Here is a 12,689-nt window from a genome sequence, read left to right as displayed (position 1 = left end):
GCAAACCGCGCTCTTGAGGAGCAGATCGCCGAGTCCAACGTAAAGATCGAAGAGTCCGGAAGGCAGATCCAGGAACTTACATCCCTGAAGTCCCGTCTGGAGACCGAGAACTCCGAGATCGCCCGCCAGCTTGAGGAGTCCGAGAGCCAGTGCAGCCAGTTGGGCCGTGCCAAGAGCATGCTGAACCAGCAGCTCGAGGAGCTGAAGCGCCAGCTTGAGGAGGAGACCAAGGCCAAGAACCACCTGGCTCACCAGCTGCGTGCTGCCCAGCACGACTCCGACACTCTGAAGGTTCAGCTGGAGGAGGAGCAGGAAGGCAAGGCTGAGATCCAGCGTGCCCTGTCCAAGGCCAACACTGAGGTCACTGCCTGGCGTGCCAAGTACGAGTCCGACGCCATCCAGCGCGCTGAGGAGCTGGAGGATGCCAAGAAGAAGCTGGCTGCTCGCCTTCAGGATGCTGAGGAACAGGTGGAGGCCGCCAATGCCAAGTGCAGCTCTCTGGAGAAGGCCAAGAACAGGCTCGCCGGTGAGGTCGAGGATCTCATGATCGACGTTGAGCGCGCTAACGGCGCGGCAGCTCAGCTGGAGAAGAAGCAGCGTCTGGTTGACAAGCAGATCGCCGAGTGGAAGACCAAATGCGAGGAGATCAGTGCTGAGCTGGAGACCTCTACTAAGGAGGCCCGTGCCTATGCCAACGAGCTGTACAAGCTGAAGGGACAATACGAGGAGACTCTAGAGGCCCTGGAAAGCCTGAAGAAGGAGAACAAGGCCCTACATGGTAAATCATTTTTATATTTTCATTTCGTATGATAATATGCTTGCATTATTACAAACCGTAATCAATACAACAAAAACATTTCTGTATCGAACTTACCAGCATGTTGTCCTTTCTTTGACAACTAAATATTTGTGTTCACGGGAAAGAAATATCAATATTCTTAACTCTTGCAGATGAAATCCACGAACTGACCGACCAGCTTGGCGAGGGCGGCAAGACAGTCCACGAGCTCGAGAAGGCCAAGAAGCGCCTGGAAGTAGAGAAGGAGGAACTGGTGACCGCCCTCGAGGAGGCAGAGGGTGCACTGGAAGTGGAGGAGGGCAAGGTCCTGCGTGTCCAGCTCGAGCTGTCTCAGCTCAAGGCTGACATCGACCGCAGGCTGGCCGAGAAGGACGAGGAGTTCGAGAACACACGGTAAGAATTTCATTTACGCTTCTGTTTGCTTTGAACTTCATACTGAATGCAATGATAATGAATAATCCCTTACAGGATAAGAAACACTTTTGAATCATAACTATAACTTCTAAGGAAGATGGCTGCCAACATGGTTAAATATGTCATTCATATCGATGTCCTTGCTGTTACAGTAAGAACCACCAGAGGGCCTTGGATGCCCTGCAGACTACCCTGGACGTAGAGTCCAAGGGAAGGAACGAGGCTGTCAGGTCCAAGAAGAAGCTGGAGGCTGATGTAAATGAGGTCGAGGCTGCGTTGGAAAACGCCACCAAGGCCAACAACGAGGCCAGGAAGACCATCAACAAGCTCCAGAACCAGATCCAGGAGGTTCAGGCTACAATCGACGACGAACAGAGGGCACGCGAGGAGGCCCGCGAGCATCTCGCCATGTCTGAGCGCCGCTCCAACATGCTGACCGCTGAGCTCGAAGAGCTCCGCAACGGCCTTGACCAAGCTGAGAGGGCCCGCAAGATGACCGAGGCCGAGCTTGTGGAATCTTCTGACCGCGTTGGCGAGCTGTCTGCACAGAACTCCTCTCTGGCTGGCCACAAGAGGAAGCTGGAGGGTGAGATCCAGACCCTGCAGGCTGAGCTGGACGAGGTTATGTCTGAGCACAGGCAGACCGAAGAGAAGGCAAAGAAGGCCATCGGAGATGTAAGTACCTGTGGTGTACACTAACATAAAAATTCATTTTCTACAGTACGTCGTTTTATCAGCTAACAGTGGGACTACGCGAATTTACAATATGACTGATTCTTCTCTACAGGCCTCCCGCATCGCCGAGGACCTGCGCCAGGAGCAGGAGCACACCGCCCACATCGAGAAGACCAAGAAGAACCTTGAAGCCTCCATCAAGGACCTGCAGAGGAGACTGGACGAGGCCGAGGCTGTAGCCATGAAGGGTGGCAAGCGCCAGCTGCAGAAGCTGGAGGCTAGAGTAAGGGCTGATTTCGTGTCGACTTTCTCAAGGAATCACTCCTTTTTTTACACTGAATCTGGGTTTGATTTGAAGGGTGCATTATTAAGTTTTTGATTTTTCGGATCACAGGTGCGCGACCTTGAAGCGGAACTCGACACTGAGCAGAGGCGTCACCAGGAGACCCTGAAGAACCTGAGGAAGAATGAGCGCCGTCTCAAGGAGCTGAGCTTCCAGGCCGACGAGGACCGCAAGAAGGAGGAGCGCATGCAGGAGATGGTCGAGAAGCTGCAACTGAAGATCAAGTCTTACAAGAGACAAGTGGAGGAGGCTGTACGTAGTCCGATATGTATTATCTAATCTTGTGATATTCTGCCAAAGACAAAACTGCATTGACAAATAAGTATTGTATATTCAAATAAATCAGAACTTCGCTCCGTTCTTTTCCACTTTTAGGTCACTAATGCGACGATTGGCGTAACGATTGATTCATATTTGCTCATTTGGTACACAGGAGGAGCAGGCCAACGTTAACCTGGCCAAGTGGCGCAAGACCCAGCACGATCTGGAGGATGCCCAGGAGAGAGCCGAGATGGCCGAGTCCGCCCTGGGCAAGATGCGCGCCCAGCATCGCTCTGCTCCATCCAAGGTGAGTTTGTAGTGTCTCGGTGTCCCCGACCGGTTTTCGTTCTGTAATAGCATCAATGAATGGCTGTCGTGTCTTCTTATTGGATCATTTCATCACCCTAAACTTGTTCCACAATGCAAACTATGGTAGTATGTGGTTTGAATTATCACATGCCCATTAAGACTTACTAAGATACATCTAAACACGCAACGTAATTACGTTTAGACAAATCACATGTTTAAGTTTATGACAGTGTCGTGTTGGAATGTAAGCTCATTTTACTTTTAACATTAAAGCTTTCAGTCAATTGGTTGTTTATAAGCGTATTACCTATATACTTTACCTTCAAATTCATAACTGTAGGAGATTAACAACACCTGTCCAAAACTGACCCCATGTCTTACCTGTCATTCCTTAACTCTTTCTTAAAAACGATATCAGATCTATCATTAACATCCCAATGTATTGCGTCCTACCTGCTCCCACCTTGTTTAGAAGCTACCCAAACGGTCAAAACTCTAATATATGTACGCATCGCTATGGAAATTTCTTCTAATTTTTCCACCTAACGCTCTCCCTAGCCCTCTCAATCAAAAACCCTTTCGATCCACACCCTTTCTCTGCCTGCCATGTCTTCTATATTCCCTTTTCCACAACACCAAATCGCCATCATATCGCACCACCACGCGTATGTAAATGCCCCCCCCCCCCGACCGTCTCTATGGTGGCTCATGTTCTCCTTGTTACTTCTATTACAGAAGTAAACCCTTTACGACGCGCCTTGCGGGTTGCAAAGAGTAAGTTACCATTTCACATCCACTACAACCGTGGATAGCTGTAGATGGTAGAGAGATAGCATTTAGTCCACGCGAGTCTCCTCTTCATGGCTAACATGGAACTCCTCCAAGAAGAGAAGGCTGCCGTAGACAGTTGCATACTCGCAAACATGTCGCTTCGACCATAGCGCGAAACTAATGATTTGATAATGATAAGGCATGGACATGAAACTAATAATAGTTTCTAAAGCATATTTTCTTCAAGATACAAAAATTCACTTTTTGACTCATAACTTATGCTTTGTGAAAGGCTTTGACAGTTCATCTAATTTGGGACCTACATGTGAACATAATCGTAATATATTTTCACTTCTAACGTTAAAACCAGTCAGATTAATGCTCTGTTATCAAGCCTATCATAGTTTGCTTATCCAGATGACAGGCTTGTGGTTCTAACAAGTGTTCTTTCTTTTTATTTTGCAGGGAAAGTAAATTGCTGACGGACCCCTTCAACTACAGAGTACAGAACAACCACTTTAGAAACCCAGTACGCCTCTATGTGATTCGCTGACTTTCTCTCTAGCGGTACTTCCCACTTAGGGGCCCCAACGCACGCACATTTCTACAGACACAGCAACTGAGTGGGAAGGACGCTTATTGAGGTTTTCAAAGAAAAACATGGCGAGCAAATGTACCGTCCACATCTCTAACGTAGACTGGATTTAGTCAATCGTAAAGGTACAGTGAACACTTACATAATGAAAACACAGAACTTGCACGACCGTCACCTTTCATGTCTTTGTCTGTCTTTGTGATACACGTTAAGTAGGAATCCAAACCTAAACCATGTAAACGTCCCGAAATGAAAGAATAAAAAGCTGTCGGAATTGTTCAATTGCAAAAACTTTGGGACTGACTTGGGCGAAATACGGTACCCGAAGTGTGTAAAACTGAGTATATATTGTATGTGTATCTCTTCCGGGACCACTAAGTAGCCTTAGAGATGCGTTTGAGAAATGTATGGTTTGTGACGTGTATGGTTGCTTCGTTGCATTTGATACTGATTAAACTTCTTTGAACAAAACCCATGACTCTCGTTTTATTCTTACTTGTACGGTTTTTAAAGGTGGATGAGAATATGGGTGAAATATGGTCCGGGTACGTGCTGTGCCTGAGCATACTGCATGACGGTGATGCTATCTATGTTATGGCAATTAACATAGAGCATTCCTTATGTATATCATATAGAACTACGCATCAGATGAATTAATATTATTTCGACATCGTAAAAGTAATAAAAAAGGAACATACAAATGGCAGAAGAAAGGCCTGGCAATGTAAATATCTGCATTTATTTATTGGTATGTTTGACTGACGTCGTCAACAGAAATATAAAGCATAGTGATTCGAATGAAAAAGTTACATAATTAAAGCCGTTCGTTTTCAAAGTGACACCAGAAGTGGGCATAATTGACAGAGCAACACGATCGACCACACACTTCCAACTCTTATATGTATATTGATCCCATTTTTCAAAATAACCATTATACCAACTCATGTCCCAACGATGATCTATATGTAAAGTCCTCATTCGTTGCTGTTTATCTTAGAGTGTCAATATTTTGTTTTGTTTTGCTTTTTGATGATTTTGTTAGTCACGTCCGTCGGTCCTGCGTCGTTAACGAGTCGTTTATGGAAGTGAAGATGGGAGAAAGCAATCCTCGCAGCGTGCTCCTCTACTCATCCTGCTTGGACTGTTCAGATAGACAGAAAAGAAAGAAAATAAGAGACAGTGAGAATAAGGAAACAAAGTAAAAGACAGGGAGAGGAAAGAAGAAAAATGAAACGAAATTGAAAATGACAACAAAGAACACTTCTTCGTCATGATTTTCTTCCGAATTAGAGGCTTAGTCCGTGAATTGTTTCATCAGGTTGGTAAGTCACTGAATAAAAAGACTCTTTTTACACAACCAAGAGATTTATTCCACCAAGGACATCCTTGATTCCACCGACGTTTCCGTGACCATCTGTCACCTTCTTCAAGGCAATTGTGACTGGTAGAACCTTAGTCACCAGCGCTAGCCACTTGTACTAAACCACTGGTCACTGAGCCCTACTGCAGAGCCAATAGGATACAGTCAACCCTGCACAGGTGACCACCAAATGCAAGGGCTGGCCTGTGTGGCCACTATTTGTTGGTCCTTTAGATACTTTTCCCCATTGGCATAAGCATCAAGAATCCTCTATATAGTGACCACTTGTCCACATAGACCAGATTTTATCGACAAACTGAGCGGTCTTCTTGGGAAGTCTTAAGCCCCTATCTCACTGGACGTCGGCGACCTCGCTAGCTGCGTCCTACATTGGATTTGTATTACCCTTCAATTTATAATGGAATTATCATGCAAAAACGTACAAAAACAAAACAAAAGCGTAAAAAATATTCATTTTTGATAAATGAAATTCGTTCAGAGCTCTGTCAAATCGCTTGGTCGCAGCGAGGTCGCCAACGTGCAGCGGGTCCAGTGAAATAGGGGCGTTAGACTGTATAACAGACAAAGAAATAGAGCATGTCCCCTACCTTCTTGGTCCCCGCCGTGGGGTTGCCGCTGTGGTACTTGGCCCGCAGCTTGGCCAACGCGCTCTCGGCGATGTCGGCGCGCTCGTCGGCGTCCTCCAGCTGGTGCTGCACCTTCCGGAACTTAGCCAGGTTCACGTTGGCGTTCTCCTCCTGCGAGGTGGAAGCAGATCGTTCGATCATGAGAAACAGTCAAGAGCGAAGGACAGGCAAGACGTAAGCAAATTACAAGATCAAGACAGTCTCTTGTAGTCATACCGTCATACTTAAAAAAAACAGAAACGTCCTGCTGAGTAAATACCGGTATTACTCGCTAGTATTATTGTAAATAGTTTGTTCTTGTGACAAATCAGTTGTCACACTATAACATGTTAACAAAAAAGACTTTCCGGTTGACTGAAAAAAGGCAAGTATACATTTTAGAGCAACCGTAATAGGTCTAATGTGATAAAACGCATTCTAGAGAGTACAGGGGTGCAGGCAGCTAGCAGATTCGTCTGTAGGACACCGACCAATAATCATTCCCACATCCCTAAAACCATAGTTAGCGAAGGAATGGCTACCTACTACACGCTGAATACAGTACTTCCTAAAAAGAACGTGTCTTACCGACTCCTCAGACTGCCTCTTGTACGTCTTAATCTTGATCTGCAATTTCTCCACCAGCTCTTGGAGACGCTCCTGGTTCTTACGGTCCTCGTCCGACTGGAACGTCATCTCCTTCAGACGGCGCTCGTTCTTGCGCAGGTTCTTCAGGGTGTCTTGGTGGCGCCTCTGCTCAGCGTCAAGCTCCGCCTCCAGGTCGTGGACCTGTGGTGGAAGACAGTATGGTTTATAGGCGCCCTCTTGTGGATTGATAATGTAGTACAACCAGCATAGTTCCCGCGCAACACAGAATAGTGGCTAAATGCTTGAAATACCCACTGGCACCACTACTTGGTCTGTGCGTCATAGGTTAAAAGAGGTGACTGTGACCTCGCCTGGGTGCCGTATCCCAGTTACGTCAAATAGCATTACTCAAGCAACTGGATATGATTTCGGTGTCATAGACATACATATCTCAGTTTACCGACCTCCCCCTCCTTACCAACTAACTAGGATGGCATCCAGGCCAATCCAGCAGTTGACAGTCTCTTTGACGCCAGCTTGACTAGTTGGTAACTTATGAATGCAGAGATACGCTTCCCCTACCATTGGAGCTCTATGGCGAGGCTGTGACCTCAGGCTCATCATGTCCCGATTTTATCAGACACCAATTTCTCGTTTGTCATGGAAGCTGACGTAGTTAACATGGAAATCGTGTGTAGCTTCTGACTGTTTATGAACCGTAAGCAATATTGTGCCAGAACTTCCGGGTCACAGAGGCCGACCAAATTACGTTTCTGCTATATATGTTCATATTCACAGTGTCATCGACATGCATTGCTCCACCGGTAAATAAGCGCCCCTTTGCATAACGCAGCAGCTTTGCAGTCATATGGTTAGACATGATTGTATCTTATCGAACGACATAAGCTCAGAGGACCAGACAGGTACAGGTAGAACTACAAGTGTTGTTAGATACAATTTCAAAGCATATAACGAAAATGGCAATAACATTCTTGGGTTAAAAAAACAACAAGTGCCGGACAGCTAGAACTCCAAGTGTTGTTAAAAACAGATTTATTTTGAAAAAAAACAACATCCCTGACCTTAGTCTCCAGCTTCTGCAGGTGACGCTTCCCGCCCTTCATCGCGATGGTCTCGGCCTCGTCCAGACGGCGCTGGAAATCCCGCATGTTCTCCTCAAGGTTCTTCTTGACCTTCTCCAGGTGAGTGACCTTGTCAGACTCCTGCCTCAACTCGTCCGCCATGCGGCTGGCCTGTGAACAGCAGGGAACAATCAGCCTCTGTATAATACCTAAATCTATCTACATTTACGGACGAAAAGACTTCCCTCTTTAAATGACAGAACTCATGCATGATCGAATACATGGGACATACGTCTCGTCTTCCACTGCTCCCAATATAGAGTTCGAGACCTAGTCATCTTGCAATTAGCCTTCGGGTAAGAATTCTAATTAATATAACATATGCCCCTCTTATATGTAAACCCCAATTCATCAGAACGTCAATCCTCATATGATATGATTCTTCACATCGGGGTCGCGCATCATAAAGGGCTTTTCTATTAGGGATATGCCCCGAAACGCCTTGTCACATGCAGCTCCATAAAGGCCGTGGGCGGCTCAATGCCCCTAAAAGACAAAATCATGCTGACCTCTAATAGATGTCTATATCCCAGGCATGCAGAGGGTAACTAGGTGATTCGTTTCCCACGCAGTTGGGTTACATGTGAACTGGTCCATATATTAATCAACTATGCCCAAAACGCGGCGTTAACTTATGTCAAATCATTTATATACTGTAACATAGTGGAGGCAAATTTCTGCAAACGACTCAATGTGCAGACTACCTCAGATAAACCGTGAAGGACCTTAGATCCTCCCTTGCCTACAGGTACACCTGACAGCAAGTTTTCATCCAATGCTATCGACTGACAGGGGATGTTGCTTTGCAATCTTTCAATTTTTATTCATTAAAATCAAAAAATGTCCTGGGTCATGTGTTCATTCACGTACCAGTGACATGTCCAAAATACCATTACAAGTTAGTGACTTTGACATATCCAATCATGTTTACAGTTACATGCTATGTGCCTGTATTGATTTGTTTCGCCATATCAAGAAGTTGATAAACGGTTTGCTTTTGGTATGTGTTTGACTCACGTCAGCGATGGCCTTCTTGGCCTTCTCCTCGGTCTGCCTGGCGTCGTTCTGGGTCTCCTCCAGCTCGTTGCCCATCTGCTGCAGCTCGCCCTCCAGCTTCCGCTTGTGGGCCGACAGGGCGGCGTTCTGGGTACTCAGCTCGTTCAACCTGGGCAATAAGAGCACATGCTTACATATGGTACACCTAACCCTAAACCTAAACCTAAATCTAGCCCCAAACCAAACCCCAACACTACCCCTCTAGTTTCCGCTTGGCCGACAGGGCGGCGTTCTGGGTACTCAGCACGTTCAGCCTGGACGTTGGGAGAACATTCTGGGTTAACGGTCAAATTTAATTTAATGTAATGTAATTTATTCTTTATTGTAACCTGTACTAGCGTGGGTGACGCATATATGTGTCTGTCTGTCAATATGGGCCGTCGAGCCCGAAATAAACAATAAATAAATAACAAAATCTCGTACCTTTACATCATTTAAGGTTCTGCTTAAACACCGTGTTGACCAACTTAATAAGGTATTCTTGAAGACGCGTTTTACGTCTTTTTCTTTTACAGAATCATACAGCGAAGACAGGTTGTAAGAACTAAACTTCTTTCCAGTATAATAGCTTAGAAAAACAGCTAGGACTACTTGGAACCAGCTTATGACTGCACCACGCTATCTGTATTCATGTGTTGCCTACACACTTTCACCTTTCACTTTTACTTTTACACTAAGACATACCTCTCGGTGGCCTCCATGACTTCCGCCTCGCAGATTTTGCGGTTCCTCTCGGCGATCTCCATCTGCGCGCGCAGCTCGTTCAGCTCGGAGGTGTACATGTTCACCCGCCTCTCGGCCGTGCTGCACCGCTCGCGCAGCTCCTCCTTAGCACGCTGCTCGTCGTCAAGTTGGACCTGGGGAGCAACAAGGATAAAGGTCATTGTATATCCATGCTAGAGGCGTAAGTTCCAGTGGTTCGGCCACGTGACGCGCCAAAACAACATAGCTAAGATGATTCTGCAGGTCACTCAGGAAGGAGGTCGACTGAGCTAGAGGGACGACAGAGAAAATCATGTCAGGAAAACATCACAGAGTGGACGTTCCTAAACCTGGTCAGAAGGCTGCAAGAAACAGACAAGCCTGGAGACAGCTTTCCGTCTTTATGGCTAGCCTTTCGCCACAACCTGAATGTCAAGGGACTAGGTAGATAGGTATTCATGCTGAGAAGGTCTAAATGCAGTGTGTTTGATAACGAAAATTGAAGAAAACAACTACTCGTCAAGTTAAACGTGGGGACCAACAAGGACAACGATCTTTATGCCATACGCATGCTGAGAAGGGCTGAAAGCAGTATGTTTGATCTTGTTTACTTGACAATGAATACATGAGTCATCCCCATTATCCCCATAGTATATATGAATCTGCAAACTTTTCTTTTGTTGTGACATTCAATTAGCCCAGTGGATGAATATGTAAAAGTAATTCATCAAGATTTTCAGTGAAAATTCCTTCCCCCTGTTGTACATTCGACGTTCGCCAGGCGGTGAGTGCCGGCATTGTGAACCATACTGTACACTACAAAACACATCCTGTTCAACACAAACACCAAACGCCGTACCTGCATCTCCTGCAGCTGGTTGGTGTACTTGGCCAGCAGCTTCCTGGCCTCGGAGTTGGCCTTGTTGGCGGTGTCCAGCTGGACCTCCACCTCGTTCAGGTCCGACTCGATCTTCTTCTTCTGCCGGATGGCCTCGGCGCGACCCTTGCTCTCCACCTCCAGGGACGTCGTCAGGCTCTCGATGGATCTCGCGTGATTTTTGCTTTTCGTGGGAGAAACAAAAATGTCATATTTGTCTGGAGAGAAGCCCGAACGGCGGAGAAGTAGAACCCTGTAAAATTATTACCTAGAGAACGCCTAAAACAGATTAGTTTTGAATAATATATAAGGGCGTTACTGACTTGCGACTTGACATTGAGAAAAATAACAAAATCATGTGATGAATGAAGTTGTAGGAAGGAATGAAGGAAGGAAGGAATCAATGAAGGAAGGAAGGAAGGAAGGAAGGAAGGCCAAGGAAAGAAAAGGAAGGAAGGAAATGGGTGGGCACATGTCCAGTGCCTCCCCTGTCTCAGTAGAACAGTAAAGAGCGCTGAAACATTACAGCATGCCCTTGAACCCGCCCTACCGTGTTGTCTCGAACTCCTCCTCCTTCTCCGCCAGTCTGCGGTCGATGTCGGACTTGATCTGAGACAGCTCCAGGTTGAGGCGGAGGACCTTGCCCTCCTCTATCTCCAGCGCGCCCTCAGCTTCCTCCAGAGCAGTGTGCATCTCCTCCTTCTCCACCTCAAGGCGCTTCTTGGTCTTCTCCATCTCGTGGACGTGCTTGGTCGCCTCCGAGAGGTGGTCGCTGATGTCATGGATCTCGTCTGGAATGGGAGCGACCGCTTAAGCTCTCGACTCCTGCCAATGTCTTATTCTCAATCAGACGCCACTCCACTATACACTGTTAAAACACCACGTCGAGTCAAATTCGGCTCTTCATGCAGCATTAGGTCAGTAGAGTTAAGCTTTTACCGTCATTCACTTACACAGCAGTGAAATACTTGCGACCTAAACGACATATACATCAAACATCAAAATCGATAGAATGTGCGGTGGATGACGCAAGCTAGTTTGCATGGATTTACATACATTTATCGAAAATTATCACCAACCTGAGAGCGTCTTGTTCTCCTTCTTCAGCTCCTCCATCGCTCCGAAGGACTCCTCGTAGGCCGTCTTGAGCTTCATGAGCTCGTTGTTGAGGGTCCTGATTGCAATGATAAAAATATCAGTTATCAGCATGCATATTTGTTATTTGATCACCAGTAATTCTGAGGTTTGTTAACTCGTACACAAGATTTGTTTGTAGTTATAGTTTCCTTGGAAACGATTCCATGTAGTTTAAATATGTAGTTTTAATGTGTGGACTGACTGATAGAGAGACTGTGTCTCTTTTACATGTTAAGCGACAGAACAATTCAGGGACCCTGCTACCCTGTGGCATCGTGTGGCTCAATTGGTAGGGTGTTTCGCTCAGAACCGAGAGGTCCCGGGTTCGAAACCACTGGTATGCCTCGATGTTGTGCCCTTGGGAAAGGCACCTTACACGACTTTCCTCACTCCACCTAGGTGTGAATGGGTACCTGACTTCGGTTAGGGAAGGTCGTATTGAGGTCACCTCCTGGCGCCGAATGGCAGCCGCCCAGACCCTTGCGACAGTTTCGCAAATATGAATCTGTTGTGTAATATGTGATTGTAAACCCTGCACTAATTGAGTAATTCAGCACTGGCTGCCATTGCACGGGTAATATCTGACCAATAAACCAACTCTTTTGTGAGAATTAGAACCATTCTCATCACCTGTTCTCCTTGGTGAGCTCCTCCATCTCCACGCCCATCTCCTCGCACTTGACCCTCCAGTCCGTGACGATCTTGTCGAACATGCGCTGCTTCTTCTCCAGCTGCGCCGCGATGCTGTTCGCCTTCTCCACGTCAATCATCAGGTCCTCGTTTTCCGCAGCCAACCTTCACACAGGGAGAGAGAGAGGGAGAGGGAGAGAGGGGGAGAAGGGGAGAGAGAAAAGGGGAAAGAGGGAGAAAGAAGAAAGAAGAGAGATGAGAGGATGGAGTGAGAGCTAAAAACATCATTAAACACGTTTTTGTTACTATATTATATATTTGAAACAAATCATAATCATATCCTTTGATCCATCACCAGGTATTCGTTGAGAGATTTGAGAAATGAGTTGATTTTGAAGGAATAC

At 46.4% G+C, this 12,689-nt stretch overlaps 2 protein-coding genes across 3 annotated transcripts in view; one reads left to right on the top strand and one right to left on the bottom strand.

The window, feature by feature from the left end:
* The window catches only part of LOC136430731 (myosin-7-like), a 36,622-nt gene extending 31,984 nt beyond the window's left edge, over positions 1 to 4,638 (top strand). Inside the window, exons 26-32 of the mRNA XM_066421584.1 lie at positions 15 to 778; positions 952 to 1,192; positions 1,366 to 1,888; positions 2,001 to 2,171; positions 2,283 to 2,483; positions 2,665 to 2,799; positions 4,038 to 4,638. Of these exons, the coding sequence (XP_066277681.1) occupies positions 15 to 778; positions 952 to 1,192; positions 1,366 to 1,888; positions 2,001 to 2,171; positions 2,283 to 2,483; positions 2,665 to 2,799; positions 4,038 to 4,046 (2,044 nt within the window). The 3' untranslated portion in view covers positions 4,047 to 4,638. The remainder of the gene's footprint in view (positions 1 to 14; positions 779 to 951; positions 1,193 to 1,365; positions 1,889 to 2,000; positions 2,172 to 2,282; positions 2,484 to 2,664; positions 2,800 to 4,037) is intronic.
* Positions 4,639 to 4,884: 246 nt separating this feature from the next.
* Positions 4,885 to 12,689, bottom strand: part of LOC136430769 (myosin-6-like) — a 30,396-nt gene continuing 22,591 nt past the window's right edge. For both annotated transcript variants that reach the window (XM_066421673.1, XM_066421684.1), the window contains 10 exons: positions 12,286 to 12,450; positions 11,598 to 11,692; positions 11,069 to 11,309; positions 10,501 to 10,702; positions 9,624 to 9,796; positions 8,901 to 9,048; positions 7,824 to 7,994; positions 6,742 to 6,942; positions 6,136 to 6,285; positions 4,885 to 5,308 (listed from right to left, as the gene is read on the bottom strand). In XM_066421673.1, coding sequence (XP_066277770.1) covers positions 5,291 to 5,308; positions 6,136 to 6,285; positions 6,742 to 6,942; positions 7,824 to 7,994; positions 8,901 to 9,048; positions 9,624 to 9,796; positions 10,501 to 10,702; positions 11,069 to 11,309; positions 11,598 to 11,692; positions 12,286 to 12,450 — 1,564 coding nt within the window. In that variant the 3' untranslated portion in view covers positions 4,885 to 5,290. The remainder of the gene's footprint in view (positions 5,309 to 6,135; positions 6,286 to 6,741; positions 6,943 to 7,823; positions 7,995 to 8,900; positions 9,049 to 9,623; positions 9,797 to 10,500; positions 10,703 to 11,068; positions 11,310 to 11,597; positions 11,693 to 12,285; positions 12,451 to 12,689) is intronic.

This window comes from Branchiostoma lanceolatum, chromosome 1 (genome assembly GCF_035083965.1).
Source record: "Branchiostoma lanceolatum isolate klBraLanc5 chromosome 1, klBraLanc5.hap2, whole genome shotgun sequence".
Taxonomy (NCBI): Eukaryota; Metazoa; Chordata; class Leptocardii; order Amphioxiformes; family Branchiostomatidae; genus Branchiostoma; species Branchiostoma lanceolatum.
This window is presented reverse-complemented; position numbering and strand designations above follow the sequence as displayed.